Source organism: Solanum lycopersicum, chromosome 11 (genome assembly GCF_036512215.1).
Source record: "Solanum lycopersicum chromosome 11, SLM_r2.1".
Taxonomy (NCBI): domain Eukaryota; kingdom Viridiplantae; phylum Streptophyta; class Magnoliopsida; order Solanales; family Solanaceae; genus Solanum; species Solanum lycopersicum.
The window spans coordinates 58,987,497-59,011,395 of record NC_090810.1 but is presented as its reverse complement, the minus strand read 5'-3'; the positions used below and the strand labels follow the sequence as shown (position 1 = coordinate 59,011,395).

Here is a 23,899-nt window from a genome sequence, read left to right as displayed (position 1 = left end):
AAACGTATATTGATTATATATATATATATATATATATATCTTTTACATTATCGATGAATAAAACTTAAAACTTAAAACTTCTTTTATTTATAAATGACATGTAAATAATTTACAATTTTATATGGTGGTTTCATTATAAGTTTTATTTTTATTAAGTCATAACATATTTGATTGTTATGCTTTACCATCTTGGATAAACAACAATTAATGAATAATTAATATGATCTCAAATCCTCCAACATAATATATATATATAACATGCATGTACCTTATGACTAACATATCATATTATAAAAATTATTTAATATAGTGAGGTCCACTAATTATAAGAATAATAATTAATTTTATCATGTATTCTCTCTGTCTTTTCTCATGCAACGTCGAATCTTTTACTAGAAAAAAAATTATATATACAAGGCTGAAGGCACTATTATGTGTAACACAGCAAATAAACGAAGTGTAATTATAATTAATAATTTTGTAGTATAAATTATGTATGAATAAAATATTAAAAGAAGGAAGAAAAATATGTAACAAGTGTCCATCATTGACTCTGATATAACCAAGATGTGGACTTGTGTTTTGTCTTGACTTATGATAAAAAAAATATAAGAAAAAGTGTTACCCTTTCCAATAATTTCTCTATTTTTATGAAATAATACGAAAAATGCATGAGTACCTTTTAGACTATCATCAAAATTCAAGAGAAACATCTTAATTAAATTAAAGTCCTATTACCAGTCTCGTGCATTCTCCCAAATAAATAAAGTTGTATATGCATATCTATCGTTTCTCATGTTCTCACTTGTGAAATTATAACAATATTAGTAGTTGGAGAAGAATTAGTGATGAATAGTTGTATGATAAAATATTGATAATTGCGAGAATTCAATTTGATATTGCACTACATCGTTTAGTTGATTTGATCTTGCATAGGCGATAAATTTGAATTGTCTAATTTAAATTTGACATTTGAAAGTTTCTACTGTTGAATAAGACAATGATAATATCGTCATAAAAAAAATTACTTTTAAAATATATGAATTTGAATCTTTCGCATAGCTTAAAAGCATATTTAACTTATTTTCCATTACCTTTGTACCCAAAAAAAAAATGAACTTTTTGTCAAGCCTATATCATTTGTCAATGTAAACACTCATCTATTTTGATAACAAAAAAGGTATTACAAACTTGAGATCCAAATTATTAACGGATGACAAATCAATCAAATTTAATTATTTTATTTCATTGGACAGATGGTTAATGGAAAATGTTACTCCTGTACCACCATCACCACGATCATTATCACCACCACCAACAATAATATAATCAATTTAATTTCTCAAAATGAACCTACGAAACATAAATAATCAAGTGGAGTTTCATTTTTGAACTCTGTGGGCTAGCTTCAGTTTCGCTTAATTGGAACGATTGTCGGTGCTTTATTTAAGAAATCCGAATATCCATTCATCTATTAGTGAGTTAAAAATTTCCTTCCGAAGAAATCAATAGTCGTATTTTAGTCTAGCAGACCTTTTATCGGTTAGATAACATCGTCAAAACGTATCACCATACTTAATTAACCACAAAAGGAAAGAACTCAAACCGAAAGGACATCATCATCTTATGCAAGACAATGATACTATATACAGACTATAAAAATATCATTCTTTTTTATAGAATTCTAATCCAAACGAAAGAACAATTCAAAGCAATACAGAAAACAAAATAACGAAAGTGAAGGAATCATATATCCGACGAATCATTCTAACTAGTTGGGGAAATGTTGAATTTTATAAAAATAAGAGGGGTGAATTTGTAAATGAATTGAAAAAAAAAAACACAAAACCAAAATAAATGTGAAAAGTCAAAGGTGTCCTAACTAGGATTCGATAGACAAGAGTCCTAAAAGTTAACCAGTTTCGTCTTTTTCTTAGTGGGGCCCACGCTCCCACGTGTGTTTTCTAAGATGGCGGGAAAATCGGTAAACGTATTATGTATCAATTGTATTCGATCAAATATATATAGATGAGAAATTTATATTTTATGTCAATTGTATTTGATAAATTATATTTATATTATGAACTAATTGTATTCGTGATCCATACAAATACTATGGTATTCACCCTCTCCGTCAAATATATTTTGTGTGTCAATAAAAAAAAGGTGAGAGATTTGTATTTTATGTAACCTGTATTTAAAAAATATATAATTATATTTTGCATCAACTGTACATGTATTATGTATTTATTTTAATCGTGATACAATAAATACAACATGTACTTTCATCCTCTCTCCTCAATCTCGGTCTCCTCTCTCCTCCTAATATGTATTTGATACTTTTTGGCAAGTTTTGAAAAATTTTAACGAATACAAATGCGTGGTAAAATGAAGTGTAGTTATGGATTGCAATTAGTGAAACAGTTGCTAATGAGTTTTACTTAAGGTCTAATATTTGTTATTTTTGGAACTTTCCTTATTTATATACATTCCAACTTTGGACGTACATAAATAGGAATTTAAATTCGTGTAAAGTTAAACAAGTGATGTATATAATTATATATTATAATGCATGTAGGATACATATTGTCATACTGAACGCCACATAAAATGCATACGTCTACTTGTTTAACTTTATATAAGTTTAAGTATCAACTAAGAACAAGTAAATGACAAGTGTTATGCATTATGTATTTTTGTTTTGACAGATTTTAGTACAACTCTCTCGCTCTCATGTCAATTGTCGTGCTTTTTTCTTCGAGAGTCAAAATATGTAAATTTTAATTAACATTTTAAAATATTCGATCGAATTGATATGAGAAAAATTATAATTAATTATCCTTTTCATGTGGTTAAAAATGAGAAAACTACACCAGTTGAGCTCATTAAGCAAAGTATTTAACCGAATTGAACCTAGTTCAATATATTTGCCCTGATTGGACACCTAACACAAATTTTTATTTATTTGACTGTCATCTTATTTTTTTTACCGAATTGTTGTTGATATCATCGAAATATATAAATATATATATATATATATTTTGATTATATCTATATACTTTGATGTTATATATTCGAAAATGATATCAAATAGTAAAAGTAAATTAATAGTTAAAAACAAAAGTATAAAGAAAAGAGACGCTTGTAAAAAATTTTTTTTAATAAAATACAAGTATCTTTTTTTCCCTTAATTTATTCAAATTTTAATTGTGAATTCAGCTTCAAAAATTAATTTAGAGTATTCAAAATAAGTGGGGCCATAATAGAGGCGGCTATAACTCATATTATGTTGTTGAAAGTTTAAACTAATAGATTTTTGTTTAGTCAAATCTTGAAACTAATTAATGACTTAAAAATATAATAAAAATTAAGATTAAGATACCATAGTGTAAGATTCTCATTAAAAGGAGGTTAAGCATCTTATTATAAAATGAAATTACAATCATCATTATAGTAAACTACTATTTTATATTCTCTATATTCTAATTTATGTGAAATATATTTTTTCCATTTTAATTTATTTGAAGCACTTTTTCGAGTGTTCCAAAAAAGTTTATAATTTTTTTTTAAATATAAAAATCTCATTTTTGTCATCAATAAAATAAATTATAGCCATATAAATATCTAATCTTTGTTTTAAACCATAAATTTTTGTTTTTCTTCTCATTTTCAATCTTCACTTCTTTTGAATTTATGTAATTGTTCGTATTTTTTTAAAATCTACTTTTTATCCCATTTAGTATAACCAAATCCAATCAAATAGTAGTACAAAAAATTGAAACGGATGAAATACTTTTTTTATTTTTTTGATTTCTTTTCATGTGTTTAGTATTTACATTGATATCTCTTCGTAGCAAAGTGCTTCCTACCAAAAATTATTCCATAGCAAGAGTTTCAATCCGAAACCTCTATTTAAAGAAAGGACAATCTCATCTTACATTAATGTACATATGCTAATTAGTTAACATAAACATTTCAAATATATACATATAAAGTAGCATGAGAAATTTAAATGTTTTGAACTTTGGATCATGCTTATGTTCTTTTTTATCTGATTTGATATGGGGCTCTGACAAGTGAAATATAATTTTTACTAGTTTTTTTTATATTTGATAATACCTATTGATATTTCAAAAAGGTTAAATGCTACTTCTACACGCACGATGATTCTGTCTTTCTCGATAGACATAATACACATATTAGATCCTAAACTTGACTTCAAGTTTTAACTTTGACCTTCAACTTTCACAGTACACAAACAGACACTTTAATATCCAACTTTTAAATAAATAAACACACGAGTCCTACATGACACAATACACGTAGGACAAAAAATGATATGTAGGACATGTGTGTCTATTTGTTCAAATTTATACAAGTTTAAGTGTCAATTTGTGCAAATCCAAAATTGAAGGGCATAAATATGATTTGAAACCAAGTTAAAAGACAGATTTATGTATTATGTCTTCTCGATATGTCTCCTTTCTTTTCCAATAAAAGTGAAGGCCTTAACTAATATTCAGGCCCAAATGCTCACAGTGTAGTATTGGAATTTTGTGTTTGGTTGATTCTATGTGGAGGAATAGATGAATTGTTGAAAATGAATGAATCAAATCAATCACATCAATCCCATCAGCCCTTTGTTTGGTTTGGCTGCTTGCCAATTTTCTCTAGTTGGTACATTTTTGGTTTTTGTATGACAAAAAAATTGAGTCTCTTTTGAAGGGATAATTAAGTAAATAATTTTTTATTGTTTTTAAGATTAAAGTTTTTAGGTAAGATGATCCAAATTCTCACATGTCCCATTCGTCATTCCAACCTTCTTTTTTGATGTCAAAGACCAGAAACTACGCGCAAATTCTCATTGGATTGGGGTTGTTCTTAACAGCGATGGCTATTTATTTAAGTCTTCGGGTAGCACCACTAGATCTTTTACAAGGTGTACAACGACTATAGTTCAACTATTAACTCAAACGCACCTAAAGAGTTAATTCTGAATTCATTTTTATAAGGTTTCTAACTTTCTTTTTCTAATCTAGTATAGAATTTGTTTAAGATGTAATGTACATCCCTTCTTTAAAGGCTTTTCCTTCGTCATGGATGTGACATTAAGAAATTTCCCTTAATTATGACACTATAACAAAAAAATAACTTTTAGCGGCAGCAAATAAACACATTATTAAAGAGTGCTAAAGTCTTTATTGGTTTTAGTTAAGTGTCATTAGATTCGGTGGAACTAAAATCTTTAGAGACATATGCAAAGAGTGTTAATTGCCGCTGATAATACGTATTTGATTGCGATTGAACTATTGTTGTTAATTAATTACACAATTTCAATGGATGATACAAAGATGTGTCTAGATCAAATGTATTTTTGTTGATATACAATGTGGATATACAAAAAAAAAAAAATGAAGTTGTCTTCTATTTTAAATTACAATTTGTATCCAATCGTCTCTAACTATCTTAAAAATTATTGGCTAAGCTTATTAAGATGTTTCCAACAACGTAATACCTTAATATCACCAAATCGAAATAAATCTCAAATGTGAGGAATCGAAAAAATTGAACCAAACATCAGATGAAAAACCCCTTTTAGCCAATTGATGAAATGTCTCCAAATAACTAGACTATGGATTGCATATTAAGTATTATTTATTGCTTTGTTTAAATGTATAAATAAATAAATTAATATATTTTTTGAAGGAAAATTTTTCAAAATGTCAATATTTTAACATTTAAGAGAACTCACTAGCAACAATTTCAATATTTAGTAAAAATGTCATTTTAGTTTGTTATGTATCTTATTTATGTTTTTATTATTTATTTTTATTTAAAGAATATAATTATTTAATAACAAAAAGAATATAATTATTTAATAACAATTTTCTCATCAGTTACATTTTCAAATAAAATTTAAATTTTATTTTTTTTTCTCCAAAATTTTTACCTTTTTAAAATTATATTCATTCCACAATATATTCTATTTATATTTATTATAGTTTTTTATTAGTTTGTATTCATTCCAATAGGTATGCCGAATTTATCTATATAGTCATTTAAGAAATATATTTGTATTTTCATATATTTTTTCCCTATATAGTTATTTTTTTCTTCAAAAATCATGTATGTATTCATTTCAATATGTACTTTATTTGTATTTCTATTTATTCTAGTTTTTATTTAGAATTTTGTATAATAATATATAAAATACAAAAAATTAGTATGATGAAAAAGTGAATGAAATATAAAATTGAAAAGAAATAAATGAATATTTGGTGTACTATTCTTAAATAAAATACATAACTAGTTGACATATCTTTAGAATAAATACAAATTAGAAAAAAATGTCAAATTCAGTTGACATACCTTTATTAGTTTGTATTCATTCCAATATGTATGTCAAATAAAATGTAGCTATTTAAGAAATACATTTGTATTCGTATATATTTTTCACTGTGTATTTATTTTTCTTTTCAAAATCTTGTTTCCTTTTCTAAGTCATATTCATTCCAATATGTCTATTATTTGTCTTTGTATTCGAATACGAATAAACTAATAGAAAGTTGTTCTTCTTATAAATAAAATACATAACTAGTTGACATACATTTGGATGAATACAAATTAGGGACAAATACAAGATTCATAAACCATGCAACATAAAATTTTTAATAAATACAAATATTGATAGTATACATAGTGATTTGAATACAAATTAAGAAAGCATACCAAATTCTAAAAAAGAACTATAAATACAAAACAAACTAATAGAAAATTGTTCGACAACTATCCGATCTTCGTCGTCTTTTTCAAGATCCTCACGAGTAGACAAAGATTCTACATTTGCCTTCTGAATTTGAGGAAGCTTTTGCACACCAATGAGTCTTGTAAATGTTCTTACCCTCTTTCTTCCCTCATTTTAGCAGCGGATCATATATTATACACTATTTGTTAAGTAATAAATAAATTAAAGGATGAAAAATCACCAGAAATTGATTGATTAAGATGAATACCTCTAGTAAGCCTCTTGGATTCAACCATTGGACAGTAAATCATAACGGAAATTGAAAAATACAAACAACATTTTTTTAAGATTTAAACAAAAATAAAATTAGAAAAGAAATCTGAAAATAGGATAAAGATTAGAGATACCTTAATCAAAGGGATTCTTGTTGATTCAATTTTGGATTAAAAAAACAACCAAAATATATGACAAAAAATATTTGCAACTTGAATGTTGGAGGAAAATCAAAAAAGATAATCATGAGAGAGAAAAGAAATTAAATGAGAGAGAGAATTAACAATTTGAAAAGATAAATATGAGAGAGAATGATTTTTTTTTTTTAAAAGGATATATAGAAATAATTGAAAAAGAGAGATAAAATAGGAAGAAAATTGGGACACATAAATTTTTTAAAATAATGACATTTTTGACATTATTGCTAATATTTATAAAGTATGGATATTTTTACTAAATATGTTATTTATTTTGACTAGTTTACTAATTTTTCCTCTTTTTTTTACTATAACTATATTGATGCAAAGTGAAATTAAACCATCAATGTTGAAAAATGTATATTTGTTTTCATGAAGATATCAAAGGCCACTTCAAATTTGGCAGCAATACTAGTTGGGCCTATGTGGGCTCGGTCATTGGCCCAATAGGGAATATTTGAGTTCTGTTTGGTTTATTTATGAAAATTATTTAACAACATGAAAGTATAATTAATATTGGACCAACAAAAGACCGGGTCAAAGATATCTCGCCGTCTTTAAAGAAATTCAGGTCCATAAATTCATCTTCACCTATCCAATAATAACTTGCTTGACTTGTTCCCTCTAAGACATAACAATCGTATGACTTGAACAAACGTTGGACAGGTTGATAGAACTCTACGAAGATTGAACACCTTCTTAAAACTCTCTTTTTCACAACATCGACCTCACTTTTTCATGCATTCTACAATATTTTTCGTGTGCCATCACAAGGTATAAAAAAAACCTACATTAATTACCGTCCTAATTTATGTAATGTAGTTTGACCTAATACCAAGTTTTAAGAAAGAAAGACTTCTGAAACGTATAGTCTAAAATAAGTCACTGATGTTTGTTTTGATATAAATCATTCCATTAAGGGCAAAATGGATATTTTAAAGTGAAATTGTTACTATTATAAAAATGTGTAATTCTTTTTTAGGACTGACTAAAAGATATTTCAAAATTTTAACGAATTACTTTATCTAGGGAAATCTATGAGGTAAATTCTTGATGACAAGAATATTTTTGTTAAGAGAATTTGGCACTGAAAAGTCTCATAGCCAACCTTATATGGACCTTTACTATCACTCTACATAATCGTACATGAAATTTTCACCTCATACAACTCGACGTTCATTTCTTTAGAATTCATTATAACCTTTTTCCGTGTCTGAAAACTCTTCCTCCCCTCTTTTTCCACTTCGCCCTGAAGAGTATGCCATGTATACTCCCCATGCTTCTATATGCAATGGACCTCATGACTCATACCATTGACAAAAGGACTCGCACATGAGATTTTCACCTCACATAGCTCCTCGTTCAATCCTTCTTGGAATCTTTGCCATATCTGAGAACTCGATCCCTTCCCCCCTTCTCCGACTATGCTCAAAGAGTACGAATGCCACACACTCTCCATGTGTCCTCAATGGCATTGATAAGTCGTACATGAGATTTTCACCTCATACAACTCCTCGTTCACTTCAAGCATTTCTTCATTGGAAGCTTTTCCATGTTTGAGAACTCCCTCCCCCTTTCTTCTACAACGCCTCGTACTCTCCATGCCTCGTCAATGTAACCCTCCTAGCAATGAGAAATGGTGAATGTCAAAAATATGTCAAAGTACAATTGCATGTCTTAGTAACTGTTACCTGTCAAATGGATCGGAGGATTGTTCACGACCACATGAAGAGCCCAAATCCTCCATATCTCAACACGCGTCCTCATTCCCAAAAAGCTAGCTAATGAAGAGAGAATTGCCTAAGACCATATAAAGGGTCTAAATTCCTGCACACGACACGCTTAATCAGATCACAGATAAGAAAGAACAGTTGGGTGTATTTGTAATACTGGGATTCAACCATATGATAAAAAAATCACAAGAATAAAACTTGTCAAGTTTACCTATCTAGCTGGATGAATGAAAACTTCAAGGCAACTGTTTCCTGAGTCAATTTGATCTTGTTGAATCATTCTAGCGAGTCTCGTGGCATAAGGGCTACAAGAATACAATTCGATAACTTGCAAAGATGGGATATCTCCAATTTCATAAGGGATTTCTTTTAGCTTGTTGCAAAACCTGAAAACTAAATGTTGGAGAGCTGGGAATGGATAACTATCTGTACTTGCCTGCTTCCAAACCACCAAGTCTCTGCTCTCAACCAACAGATATTTGAGTCGATGAAACCCCTCTTCATCGGTTTCCCATTCTGGTCCTTGGAAGGAAAAATACTTGAGTTTGAGAACTTCAAGATTTGGTAAGTTGCCAAGAACTCTAGCATCTTGCCACAGTAGAAGGCTGCAGCTCAAAGTCAAGTTCTTGAGATTCGGTGGGAATGCATTCCATCGTTGGATAGAATTACGAGGAAGAGGATTTTTCATTGGCAAGTTGAAGAGCAACTTGAGAGTTTCAAGTGAGTACATTTGGTGTAGGTTGTTGAGACAACTCCCAAGCCAATCCACATCGTGGTTTCCGCCAGTAACCAGATTAGAGGCCAATGTTTTTAGGTTGGGTAATGTAGCAATGAGTCGATGAGAAAAGTTGATTGTGCTAATAGTGATAGTGCAAAGTGTTTGCAGATTCTCCAAGACTCGAAAGTTCCTTTTCGAGTGATGATCATCAATGGGGGATCCAAATAACAGAACATCTCCTTTGACATGGATGTGCCTTAGTATTGGCATCTTCCATAGTTCCAACGGAAGTATGCGCATCTCCTTGGTTCCCCAATAAATGATTAAGGTTTGTAGACTCTTGAGCTTGGATATCGACCTAGGAAGCTCAGAATTGATGGAGAGCGCGAGGTACCTCAAATGAACTAGTTTTATGACATGAATTGGGAAACCGTAAAAGGAATAGTTAACTACATCCAACACACGAAGCAATTTGAACCCAATACAACCAAAGTAGGAATCCTCTAAAACGGAGCATGCTTTTGATGACAGAAAAGATCGAACGTATGGATTAGAATATGTGTAAGAGGAGTAGGCAAAAATGTCTGAATGGAAATGTAGACGCCGGTGAACACCTTGAGGAAAATGTGGTTCCAACCTTCTCACAACATGCAAAAGCTTTTCTTGTTTAGCTTCTTCTTGGCAAAAGTTTCGCAAGATATCATGAATGCTACATGTTTTGACTCTATTATCATACGATCTCTTACTCACTATAATTAGGCTTCTGTCGATGAGTTCCTGCAAATATTCTTGTCCTACAAATTCCAACGTCTTTGGTGATTCCAACTTTATAAATCCTTCAGCAATCCATAACCTTATGAGCCTCCACACAGGGACTTCAACGTCTTCAGGGAAAGCGCCCATGTAAAGAAAGCATGCCTTCAAATGACGAGACAAATGATTATAACTCAATGCTAGTATATCCAAGAATGGACGCGACTCCTCTGTTACGAATGAAGAATGAATATTTTCTGCAATATCACTCCATTTACTTGCTGTCGCGCTTTCTTTAGAAAGTATCCCAGCTACCATAACAATTGCTAGTGGTAATCCTTTGCATTTTTTTGAAATTTCCATTCCAATCCTTTCCATTTCGTCATCGCAGCAGCAGCAGCTTGGATCATCTAATCCAAAAATCTTCTTTTGCAACAGCTTCCAGCTTTCCTCTACTGTCAAGAAACGCATTTGATGTGGAGGGTTAAGCGGGTTGATATAACGAGCAACTTTCATGATTCGACTAGTCACCATTACTCTACTTCCGTTGTTGTCATTTGGAAAGTATCTTCTAACATCATCCCATGCCTCAGTATACCAAACATCATCCATGACGATCAGATACCTCTGTCCTTTTAAACTTTTGTACAATCGTTCACCCAATTCTTCGTTTTCCATTTCATCCATTATAAACGCAACTTTAGATGTACAAACCAATAGGTCTAACAACATATTCCTCACCTTATATCGTTCCGATACAGTGATCCATGCTCTAACATAAAAGTGTTCCTCTATTAACTTGTCATGATAAATTCTCTTAGCAAGAGTGGTTTTACCTATACCCCCCATACCAAAAATTACCACAACATCTAGCTTATCAGGATATCCTGTTAGTTTATCTGCAATTCGTAAAAAATCATCATATAGACCAACTACAACATGATCCTTTTGTGAACTCAAACTTTGTGTAACATCACGCGAACTACTCGGTGTTGATCTACCTTTGATACAACACATGTCATTATAAACACTAGTGATTGCAGACTCATCAATCTTTCTAAATACTAATCGATGAACGCCAACAAACTTTGTTGCATTCTTCTTTAAACATGAACTGGATGAATACTCAAACATAATTTCCTCAACTATATCTTCTGCTTTACATGATACATCTCTAATAATTCCTTCTAAAAACTTAATATCCTCATGATCTTTTCTACTGTCATCAAAAAAACTTTGCAATAAACTCACCTTTTGTAGGAGAGATTCTGTTTTCTTTCTACTTTTTGGATGGAGTTGCATCAGTCTCTGCAGTGTCTGCATCAAAGATGTAACTTCAGTATAAGCCATATCCAATGAATCACTTAGTATTTTTTGAATTGTTGGTGACAAAAGAAGATAAATCATAGTATTATTTTTAACATAAGAAGACTAAGACTAGTGGCTGTCTTAGCAAGTGATGTCTACTGTGTAGGGACACTGAAGACTAGTGGCAATATGACATGATATTTTTAATTCTAAGCAGATAAAATTAAATAATTTGGCACCCCAAAATGGACTTTTGCATCTATATTTAAGTTTACAAACCAATAAAAAGATTGATATAACTTTAATTTAGAACCATAAGATTAAAAAATCTTCTTTCTTTTTTTAAACTCCGTTTCAAGTCAAACTAGGTCATTCTTTTTGAAACCGAGAGAGTATATGTTTGCTTAATCATGTAATTTTTTCAGCAGTACGAATTATTATGCTTCGCTTCATGTGCTTCCTGCCGATAATAGCATGAGAGTGTATAACAAATGATCCTCCAAGCTTGAAGAGTTTGATTAGGTTCGACTCGAGCAAATAAGTTAAAGGCGTGGCAAAAGAGCGAGCTCGACTCTCAAAATATTCGCAAATTTGAATTTAAGAAAAATAAAATGAAAAACCTCAAAATAATCATCGTCAAGATTTATGAAGTAACAGAAGTGCAAAAGTCAGTCAACACTTGGAGTCACCGGTAAACTCCACCTCTCTCCGGCAGCTTTAGAGTGATCGCCGGCGAAAAAAAAAGGTTAACGGCAACCCCAAGATGATAAAGAAGAAACCCATTACACAATTTCTCAAAACAATCATTATCCTCTTGTTATTTCAACTTTCAACATCTTCACATCGAAAGCCACCTCCACTCCCAATTCTACCAATCCCAAAATCCCGTCAAATCTCATGGCAAATTGCAGAAATGGCCCTTTTCCTTCACTTTGGTACCAACACTTTTACAGATTCAGAATGGGGTACAGGTCATGTTGACCCATCAATTTTTAACCCCAAATTGTTAAATGCAACACAATGGGTTACAGTAGCTAAAGATTTTGGTTTCAAAAGAGTAGTTTTAACTGCTAAGCATCATGATGGATTCTGTCTCTGGCCTTCAAAATACACTGATTATTCTGTTAAATCAAGTCCTTGGAGAAATGGGGTTGGTGATATTGTAGCTGATTTGGCTGAAGCTGCAAGAAATGGGGGATTAGAATTGGGTTTGTATCTTTCTCCATGGGATAGGCATGAGCATTGTTATGGGGAAACTCTTGAGTATAATGAATACTATATGGGTCAAATGACTGAGTTGCTTACAAGGTAAAGATTTGAACTTTTTGCTCTGTGGTTTGGTTTTGAGAGCATTGTCTAGTTTTCCTTATCAGTATTGTTTTTCGTCGATTTTAGTGGCATGTGTTGTTTCCTTTTGGTCAGTTATGCTATGTTGGTATTTGTTGTGGCTACTTGGCAATCTTTATTTAAGCTTGGAAACAACCTATTTGTCTCTACTAGGTAGGGGTAAGGTCGGTGTTCCTTGATTTCTGTTGCTATTTACTGCATTTGTACTTTGATTGTTGTATTATTTGTTGTAGTTAGTGTTCGCTTAAGCTGTGAAGGGATGCTCAAAATGTGTTGAGTGCTTCATACTCACTTAATGTGCTCTTTAGTGTCGTCATCATCAAGGTTTTGAGACATACTTTTTGTTGCCAATGAGTTTGATCTTAAGAGACGACACTAAATGATTGATATTTCAGTTTATCATTAAAAAAATCTATTTCTTTGTTCGTATATTTGTCATTTGTGCTTATAATTATTAGTCTTGGACTAAACATATATATTTGTATTTTTTCCTCCCTATCCTCCCTAGATCACACTTGGTTTGCTGTTCTTGGTTTGGTTTTGAATTGATTTGAGAATGTTTTTAGTGACTTCAGTAAGAGCATTTCTCGGTTTGTTGGATTATATAGCTCTATTGTTATGGTTGTTGTTGCTTACAAGGTAAAGACTCTTAACTTTTTGTTTTGTTGTTTAGTTCCTCGATTTATGTTACTATGTTCTGCTTTTTGTACTTCGATTATCGTATTATTTGTTGTAGTTATTGTTTACTGTTCAGAATGCTTTCCCATGTTTTGTATAGTATTTTGCCATGGGTTCTTCACTTCAGTTATTTCCTTTTTCGATCTGCTTTGATTCTTTTTCCTTGCGTTGAGGATGTATCATGAACAACCTCTCTACCCTCTAGGGATAAGGTCTGCATTCTATCTTCTCTAGACCTTACTTTGTGGGATTATACTGGGTCTGTCGTTGTTGTTCTTTCATTTAATTTTGAATTTTTTTGAGAATGTCTTTTTTTGGTGAATTTAAGAGCATTTCTTGGTTTGTTAGATTCTACTGCTCTATTGTTATGGTTGTTGCAGACCCTAAAATTAATAATTAGAAGTATTCCGTTTCCTACAATTTATGATTCTAGATGAGGTGGTACACATAGTTTTCATTGTTAGTAAGATAGTTGTTACAACGTTTTTTAGGGAAATAATAAAGTATGTGCTTTTTGGATTAGAGCTTGTTCTGGCTTTAATGTAGTTATTCATGTTGTGATTGAGATACTAAATATGTATGTGATTCAAAAAACGTGAAAATGGAGAGTGAGTTGATGAAGTTGTGCATGATGGTTTAAAATTGTAACTCACGTTTGTAGTTTCACAGTCGAGTTTTTACGGTGCCAATGTAGAATGATTCTTTTTTCTGTCTGGGAATAGTTATCGAAGGACCAATTTAGAATGATCTCTTTAAGTATGAGTTCTATGATGACAGGGATTTGTGAGTCGTTATACTTACTAATGACTTCAAACAATGACTACTGCTGCTACACCTCAATTCGAATCTTGTCAAGGTTGGCTATATTAATCCTATTCATTCTCTCAATTTGGTCGTGTTTCGTACTAATGGCTGTGAAGCAACACAATTATGGACATATCACAGTTTAATTGTTTGTGCCAGACTGCACATTTTAGAAGCTTGAAGGTAGAGTTTTTGGAATGATAGATTCCTAATTTAGTTCTCGGAATAATTAATAAACCTTATTCAAATGGAAAATACTACTTTTTTCCCTAGAACAGTCAAATTTAACTATGGACATGAGGAACGTGAATTCACACTCTTACTCGAGTCGTAACACTTCAGGTCATCTTACCAAAGTATGAGAGGATCTGACCCCCACCAATTATAGTTTGTATTTATTTTGTTGCTGAGTTTACTATTTCTTGCCATAAGAAACTGCACAAATATTTAGACAAAGATATATGTGAAACTTGATTATACAGGACATATAGGCAGAATTTATGAAATTAACTGTTTCTTTTAACTGTTGAGTTTCTACGATTAGAGAAACTTCTAACAACAAACACTCTCAAATCTCCACCCCTGCCGAAAAAAATCTGTTGAGCAGATATGGAGAGATTAAATATGTTTTTTTAGATGGTGCAAAAGGTGATGGCGAGAAGGATATGGAGTATTTCTTTGATGATTGGTTTAGCCTTATTCATCAACTCCAACCTGGAGCTTCAATTTTCTCTGATGTTGGTCCTGATACAAGGTGGGTTGGGAACGAGAATGGTGTTGCTGGAAGCACGTGCTGGTCCCTTTTCAATGGCAGCAACGTCAAGATTGGTGGTTATAGTGATGCCAGGTAAGTCTTGTTTGATTAGTCTCTTATTCATCGATCTTCTAATTCCTATTTGCTTTCAGTGAAAACTTCTTACCATGTCGTTTACTGTTAGATGTGAATGCCATTTTAGCTAGCAATAACACCTTTAGTAAAAATGAAAGGCCCCATATCACTCTTAAATTCCATCAATCGATACAAGAAATCTATATGGAATAAGTGCTTTCACATAATGCATAACAATTCAGTGTCTTTCCTACATCATTCAACTCTTAGTTCTCGGAACACTAAGCTTCCTTTTATCCCTCTATTTTTTCAATGTATTCAACAGATATTCAGCGGAGGGGGACGCCTTTGGCCAAGACTGGGTTCCTGCTGAGTGTGATGTGTCTATCCGATCTGGTTGGTTTTGGCATGCATCAGAAAAGCCAAAAAGTGCAATGACTCTTCTGGATTTGTATTACAAATCAGTCGGTAGAAACTGTCCCTTATTGCTAAATGTACCGCCTAACTCATCCGGTCTCATATCAGACGAAGATATACATGTCCTCAAAGAGTTCTCCGAGCTTCGTAATTCTATATTCTCCCATAATCTTGCAAAATCTGCCCTTCTTTCTGCCAGCAGTATACGAGGAGATTCGAATGATACTCAGTTTAGCCCCAAGAATGTAATTGAGGAAGGATTACATACATATTGGGCTCCAGATCAGGGACAACAATCAGACTGGACACTATATTTACAATTTCAACAGGTTATAACTTTCAACGTCTTGGGACTTCAAGAACCAATTCAAATGGGGCAGCGTATTATCGAGTTTCATCTTGACATGTTAGATGAAAATGGAAAATGGCAACATGTGGTAAATGGAACGACAGTAGGATATCGGAGGCTGTTACTTTTTCCTACAGTGAAATCTCACCTACTAAGGTTGGTTATCGACAAGTCCAAGGTGCTCCCTCTAATCTCTCACTTGGGAATTTACATGGATTCGTATACTGTTCCACGACATGTCTCTGATGATACACATATGAAATCAAAGTTCATCAACAACTTATTTTTCAGAAGAACTGCATATAACCAGTCTCAATCTGCTTCCATCTAATCTTCGTCGAGCAGCTTTGAGTGTACAATGCATCATCTTCTTTTTTTGGTTTTTCTGATGCTTTTTCATGTTGATTCTTCTTCAATTTCAGTTGTTGTAACATAAAGTTTATATAACACAAACTCACATTAGTTTGGAGCAACTTTCAATGTACTGGAAACCTTGTAATTTTTCTAATGCTTGTGTGAATAAAATTTTATAGCCTGATTTCAGCTGTTGTGTGAAGTTCATAAAATTTTGTGCATAAGACCTAATGTGGTCCGACCTCATGCATAGCGAAAACTTAGTATATCACACGGTTTTTTTTTTTTTTAATGTATGGTGATGTAAGTGAATAACTTCCAAATATCTTAGCATATTGATTCGGATTAATGTACACAAATCACACTACTTTAGGATCTAATTACTAAAACTCACGTTTGCAACAACTTTAAAGGATATGACTTATCACAACTCTTAAGAAAAATCAAAGTCCTCTTTTTTTTTTTTTGGCAATTTAGAATTTAGACTTCTTAACTCAGATTCAGTCGCTTTATACAAATACAAACACATTTTATATCGAAATGTATAAAATACTAATAGTATATCGAAAATGAATAATTGTTTACCGAATCAGATGGCAAAAAAAAAGATGTTTGTTGCAAATTACAATTTAATTAAATTATGACTATAACATTTAATTTTTTTTTTAATTTGAATTAATAATTTACTATTTCATACGATTCTTCCTAAAAAAAAACCCGACTCATTGGACCAGGCCCAAGTAGAAAGCCCACATAATTTTTTTATTTTTATCATTATTACCCTCAGAAAAGTAAAAATTTACCAATCAGACCATTTAAACCTCCATTTTAGCAAAACTCTTCTCACTTTCTCCAGAACCCTTGCTCAGTTTTCCACTTTCACTGCTTAAACCTTTTTCCGGCGCCGCCACCGTCAACGGCATTCTACTTTCAGGTACATTTTCATATTTTCCGTTATTCTCATAGTAGTGAACAAACTCTTTTTAATTTGGTTAGGTTTCTACGTATATTTTGCCCTAATTGAATTTTTATGTAACTTTGTTTATGTTTTTTTTTGCTGATTTATTCACTGTGTATCTGCTGTTTGAGACTTTTTAAGTAATGGGTATTCGTTAAATGATCTGATTTTTCTTTGTTTTGAATTGAAGATTTGATTTTTATTTCCTTGTGGTAATAAGTATTGCTTCTTGAGTTAAGATTTGGGTTGCCGAGTACACGAGGACGTGGGGAAACGGATTAGGTTAGAAGGCTAATAGGCAGCCTTTCATATTATTAGTCATAGTAGTATTGGTTTGGTAGTTTTTGTGATTTCTGTTACTCTCTGTTGTTCCTTGTACCTTGTTGTGTAGTATTGTAGTTTCTGTTCTGTTACTATCTATTGTTTTTTGTTCTCTCTACCTCTTAAGGCAGGTTAATGTTTGGGTACACTCTACTTTCTCTAGACTCCACTTGTGGGAGTGGGATTTCAATGGGAATGTTGTTGTTGTCGTTGTTAAGATTTGGGTTGCATAGTCTAATGTTTCTACATCATGTTGTAGATCGGAAGTTGTTTAGGGTTCACATTTGAATTGAAAAGGGCAGTAGATTTTGTCTTTTTAACGGTTTGAATAATTAAAATTATTGTTGAACTGATTCTGCAGTGCTCTGATATTACAACCATTTTGTTGTTTTAAATAGTTGTTGAGCTTCAGCTTTTGGGTTTCAGCTTGGTATCTCCAATTTCTTTCTAATGGCGGTAAGTTTCTTTTTTTAAAAAAAATAATGTTAAGATTGTGAATTCCTTATCTAATGTTTTTTTTTATTAAGTTCTCAGATTGACAAACTCTTCAAAGATGAAGCCACTGAGGAAAAGGGTGAGCGAGCTAGGATGGTAAGTCTCATTTTGTTACCCAAATATCGAGCATCGTGTGAGAAAGACAAGTTCACTGGTTGCATTGCCATGTTATATAGCTGCTAAAGACTATTATTCTTAGATTTTCTGAAACCATTTGAGTGTCTCAAAATTTAGGCATCCTTTATCGGAGCAATGGCAATTGCTGACTTGGTAAAGACAACCTTAGGACCTAAGGGAATGGTAAGAACTAAGTTTTTGATTATGTACTTGCCGGTATTAAGAAGTGAGAAGAGTTAGGATTGTGGTTCTGATAGATACTTCATTTTGTTTCAAAATTTGCAGGATAAAATTCTGCAATCAACAGGCAGAGGACACAGTGTTACAGTCACCAATGATGGTGCAACAATTTTGAAGTCCCTTCATATAGATAATCCAGCTGCCAAGGTCCTTGTCGGTATCCTTGATGTCTTTGTGTTCCTTGTATTTTTTCCCTGAAGTAAGTGAGCACTTTTCTTATGGGCGTTAGATAGTTCAGCTCTCTTTTGAAATAATAGTGTAACTAGTTCGTTGTTGAACTCTATGGCCACTATTTTTGAAGGTAAAGTTGGATCATATCCAAAAACAAATCCGCTGAACATAATGTTTAATAGGTTCATCTGGACAAATGGCAAACAGGTAATAGTGGTTTAGTGGAAGATTACGCAACTTTCTTTTTCGGTTTAAGCTGTCATTTAAAAGAAATGCTAGATATATACTACTTCACTAAGACCTTTTTCAGACAGTTGAATGAGATTTACACTGAAACTTCATCATAGGAAAGATTCCGGAGAACAAAATGATGTGATTGTGCGCAATGTTATACCTTGACCCTTTGTAAGATATCTCCAAGGTACAGGATGAGGAAGTTGGTGATGGGACAACTTCAGTTGTCGTTTTGGCTGGAGAACTTTTGAGGGAGGCAGAGAAGCTGGTAAACGCAAAAATTCATCCAATGACAATTATAGCAGGTTTGTTCTGATGATCTGATGTCTTAACATGTTTTGTACAGGCATACACACGTGTATGTATATCATTGACACTTCCTTCAAGCTTCTTATATTCAGAATAGTAGAGTACAAACTGCTTATAGACTGCTTTATTGAGTTTTCTTGTGTACCATTACTGCAGAACTTGCTTGCTATTTTGTCTTTAAGTGGGCATCTTTTCTTTTATCTATTGAATCATCTAGTGTTCTTGTTTTCCGATGCTTGACGGTTGTTAATCTAGAAAAAGCTCGACTATTTATCCTTGAATCATATTGAATCTATGATAGGCTTAAAGTTTGCACTAAAACATCAATACCTAGCTTCCTAGGTATATCTGTATATTAGTACTTGTGCAGTGATTGAATGCTGAATTCTTGGGAAAATTTTGTTTTTCATTGATTTCTTTATATCTGTTGGTCTTGGTGGGAAGAGATTGCCTTGTAAGGAAGTAGAAGGTGCCTGGTAGAATAGTCGAGGTGCCATTTAAATTGGCTCAGATACCTACTTTTAAAAACATAAACAACTATAAAGAAGACAGTGCCAAGAGGCGGCATAAATTCCTTCACACCCCAATATTTCTATCCAGAAATCAGCTGAAGTATCTTTTCTGCTTATCAAGCCAAAACATAGCTAGTTCCTATTTCTTAGTTTATGTTAAGCTGATAGTATCTGAGGTACCTAATCTGGTTTATGCTTACTGGTACCTATCAATGTTCTATTTGTTTCTTTATATATCAGGTTTCCGGATGGCATCTGAGTGCGCGCGCAATGTTCTGGAGCAGAAGGTCGTAGATAACAAGCAGGATGCAGGTATTGTTGCTTGAGTTGTCAGTTGTATGTAACATCATAGCAGAGAACCTACATATTTTATGGCATATATTGATTTTGATTATCGATCGACTGGCACACCACTTTTTCTTTGAACAATGCCAAGATGGCTTTTTTCTGGATGCTAGTAGCTGATAATCAATCAGTCCAAGAGTTATTTATTTATCTTGCTCTTTCTCATTATGATATGGTCATTTCCTTCATTTGTTGCAGAGAAATTCAGATCAGACTTGATGAATATTGCAAGGACTACTTTGAGCTCAAAAATCTTGTCTCAGGACAAGGAGCATTTTGCAAAACTGGCTGTTGATGCGGTTATGAGGTTAAAGGTCAATATTTCATCTGCTTTAGCGACTTACAAAGAAAATGTTTTTGTCTTTTTAATCGTGTGATCTTCCTTATCTATAAATAGATTCTTTTCTTTTTTCCTTGGTCAGACACTAACTGTCAAATGTGAAAAGTTAACATGAACATGAGTCTATCACTTATTTATTGGTAGAAAGATGTGTGCTCTCTCATCAACTCTTCCAATCCCCTTCGGTTTGTTAGTTTTATTCATATATTGTGTTTACAATCTTATGCTAAATTGATTGTAATAACAGGGAAGTACCAATCTTGAAGCAATTCAGATAATTAAGAAACCTGGAGGGTCATTGAAGGATTCATTTTTAGATGAAGGGTGAGTAAATAAGCTCAAGTTTTCTTCTGATTTGAACTATTTACTACTATATGCATAGTCTACCCATGTCTAGGCTCTTCTGATTTATTTGTTTGTCATTCTCAAAAATGGTAATTTCTGATTAAAGACATATGACTGTAGTGCTTTATTGCTTCTTGCATCTTTGTTCTTTGTTTACATTTGTGAAAACAACCTGTCTATCCAATGTGATTCCACTGCAATCGTTACTGTATCCTTCAGCTGGTGAACCCGATGTCCGTATAGTTGGTTTTCTTGGGCCTTAACTAATTGTAGAAGAGTCTGCCTTGAGCCGTCACGAGCCTACATTTCTTGGCCTTGACTAATTCCAGTACTTGACTAGATTAGTCCTTGTTTCTTCCATTACTCTCTAGATTAGAGTAACTGAAACACTCAATCCACATTAAATGATCCCAAACCATATAAACCAGACTTGATTTAAATTCTGGCGTTATGTACAAGTTATAAGTTTTTCCTGCCCCCCCCCCCCCCCCCCAAAAAAAAAAAAAAGAAATATAAGTTACTGCAGTTCCTTTTTCTTGATGAAAGACAAATCTATTTGTCTAGGACAAGATTTTTAGTACGTATTCTCTTTTGAAGTGGTAGTAAAGTTTCTTTTTGTAGGTTTATTTTGGACAAAAAGATTGGGGTTGGCCAACCAAAACGCATAGAAAATGCTAAGATTTTGGTGGCAAATACTGCTATGGATACAGATAAAGTGAAGATATATGGTGCACGTGTTCGAGTTGACTCAATGGCCAAGGTTGCTGATCTAGAAGCAGCTGAAAAGGAAAAAATGAGAGAGAAGGTGCAAAAGATCATTAGTCATGGAATAAATTGCTTTGTTAACCGACAGCTGATCTACAATTTCCCAGAGGAACTATTTGCTGATGCTGGGATACTTGCAATAGAGCATGCTGACTTTGATGGTATTGAGCGGTTGGGCTTAGTTACTGGGGGAGAAATTGCATCAACCTTTGATAACCCAGAGTCTGTCAAACTTGGCCACTGCAAACTTATCGAGGAGATCATGATTGGCGAAGATAAGCTGATCCACTTCTCTGGGGTTGCAATGGGACAGGCATGTACAATTGTTCTGAGAGGTGCAAGGTGAGTTGGTGTTATGGTGCCTGCCTTTTATTTCATATGTTTCACTTGCTTGTGCAAGCTTGTTATGCATAACTGTGATGTTCCATTGTGTGAGTATTAAACTATGACATTGTAGACGCTTCATTTTTACCTACCCCCTCTTAAAGGTAGTTTGAACAATTAAATTTGTTTTAGAAGTCTTGGGATAATTCTTTTTTTTGTAAAAGAAAAAAAGAAGCATTGCTCGACTGTTTGTTTTACTTTTACTCGAGGACCGGCTCGATTCCTTAGTGCTTGTGTTCTGTAATTGGACCTGATGGTAATTGTCCCACATTGCATTCTTCTGGACTTTTTGTGTTTTCCTTACTGGGTTTTAAATATGATGATATGTTCTACTTGTGATGTGTTTCCTTGTTAATGTCTATTTTTGTTCTTTCTTTCAGCCCTCATGTACTGGATGAAGCTGAAAGATCTCTGCACGATGCATTGTGTGTACTATCTCAGACGGTAAATGACAGCAGGGTTCTACTTGGAGGTGGATGGCCCGAGATGGTGATGGCTAAGGCGGTTGATGAACTAGCTAAGAAGACTCCAGGTAAAAGGTCTCATGCAATTGAGGCTTTCACCCGTGCACTTCTGGCAATTCCAACCACCATTGCCGACAATGCTGGGTTAGACAGTGCTGAGCTGATTGCTCAGCTTCGTGCTGAACACCACAAGGACGAAAGTAATGCAGGAATTGATGTCATCTCTGGATCTGTGAGTAACTGATTTATGATTTTTGAAATGAACTTTGTTGTCAAGCTATGAGTTCAGAACAGTTTCGAGTATGGAGCTGTTCTGAGCTTGTTGTCTCTGTTTTCTTTTGTGCTTGACTTTACCTTAAGCATTAATCTAACTGCAAGAAGGAAATGATAAAAGCTAAAACTGATGCGATATCCTTAGATTAACTCTAGTTGGAAAATCTTTTGTCAGATCTGTTTTCCTTCTCAAGTGATTTCCACCCTAACCACCATTCAACTTTAAATAGTTGGTGCTTAATTTGTTTGCAACTGGATGTTTGAGAAAATCAAATGTTGACTCTCTTCCTCTCGTGGATAAAGTCATTGTTTTCCTACCTCTTGCCCTTTGTTTTACTAGTTTGACAATAGTTCTATTGCTGACACTTTTAACGGTAAAGCAGCAGCTATTGTTGTCCTTACTCTAACCTCATTTTTTCATGCCCAAAGGTCGTTTGCAAACTATAGAATAAAAAGCAATAGATGAGTTAATAGAACCTTTACCAAAATGGAAGAGATGTACCGTCTTATTCTCTTCAGACTCTGGAGAGGGCTTTCTTTCTTTTTCCTTTGTTTTTGTTCTTCATCTTGTGTCCGTTCCATAGCTCTAATAAATTTTTGTAATCACTTGTCTAGATTTACTTATTCAACTGGGCATCTTTGACAGGTCGGAGATATGTCAGAGCTAGGAATATCCGAATCATTCAAAGTCAAACAGGCAGTATTGCTCTCTGCCACTGAGGCTGCTGAGATGATCCTAAGGGTTGACGAGATCATCACTTGCGCCCCACGGAGGAGGGAGGGAATGTAAAAAACACACTATTAGTCATGTTTAAGCTGTTGAGACGACTCGTATTATTTATGGTTTGAGAATTTGAGGTGTTAGGTGTTGGAAGTCGTAAACGAACCAAAATGATAGATTGCTATTTGGAACCATGCTAAAATTCACTATGTTGAGTAGTTTATTTTGTTTTTGTCTTTTGAGAAAATGTTTTGGTTTGTTTTTCATCATGCAAGTTTTGAGTGAATGCATTGTTCTATTACTTTAGACATGTACTTGTTTTGTAAACACTAGTGATTTTTGTCATTTCAAGCATTAAAGAGTTGGTTGCACTGTGTATCATATATCTCTATGGTATGTA

At 33.0% G+C, this 23,899-nt stretch overlaps 3 protein-coding genes across 3 annotated transcripts; 2 read left to right on the top strand and 1 right to left on the bottom strand.

Annotated features, from left to right (window-relative positions):
- Positions 1-8,280: 8,280 nt before the first annotated feature.
- LOC101248269 (putative late blight resistance protein homolog R1A-10) lies at positions 8,281-11,964 on the bottom strand. The gene is made up of 3 exons (XM_069291620.1): positions 9,160-11,964; positions 8,907-9,042; positions 8,281-8,838 (listed from the first exon to the last, which is right to left on the bottom strand). The coding sequence occupies exon 1, from the start codon at positions 11,824-11,826 to the stop codon at positions 9,160-9,162; it is 2,667 nt and encodes an 888-aa protein (XP_069147721.1). The 5' UTR covers positions 11,827-11,964; the 3' UTR covers positions 8,281-8,838; positions 8,907-9,042.
- Positions 11,965-11,974: 10 nt separating this feature from the next.
- LOC101249430 (alpha-L-fucosidase 1) lies at positions 11,975-16,689 on the top strand. The gene is made up of 3 exons (XM_004251058.5): positions 11,975-13,035; positions 15,164-15,403; positions 15,711-16,689. Exons 1-3 carry the CDS (start codon positions 12,491-12,493, stop codon positions 16,480-16,482), a joined length of 1,557 nt encoding a protein of 518 aa, XP_004251106.1. The 5' UTR covers positions 11,975-12,490; the 3' UTR covers positions 16,483-16,689.
- A 609-nt stretch (positions 16,690-17,298) lies between these two features.
- LOC101249146 (T-complex protein 1 subunit beta) lies at positions 17,299-23,875 on the top strand. The gene is made up of 12 exons (XM_004251057.5): positions 17,299-17,439; positions 18,183-18,240; positions 18,319-18,375; positions 18,514-18,579; positions 18,682-18,793; positions 19,218-19,346; positions 20,103-20,174; positions 20,406-20,521; positions 20,795-20,871; positions 21,514-21,999; positions 22,422-22,737; positions 23,425-23,875. The coding sequence occupies exons 2-12, from the start codon at positions 18,235-18,237 to the stop codon at positions 23,566-23,568; spliced, it is 1,581 nt and encodes a 526-aa protein (XP_004251105.1). The 5' UTR covers positions 17,299-17,439; positions 18,183-18,234; the 3' UTR covers positions 23,569-23,875.
- Positions 23,876-23,899: the final 24 nt, after the last annotated feature.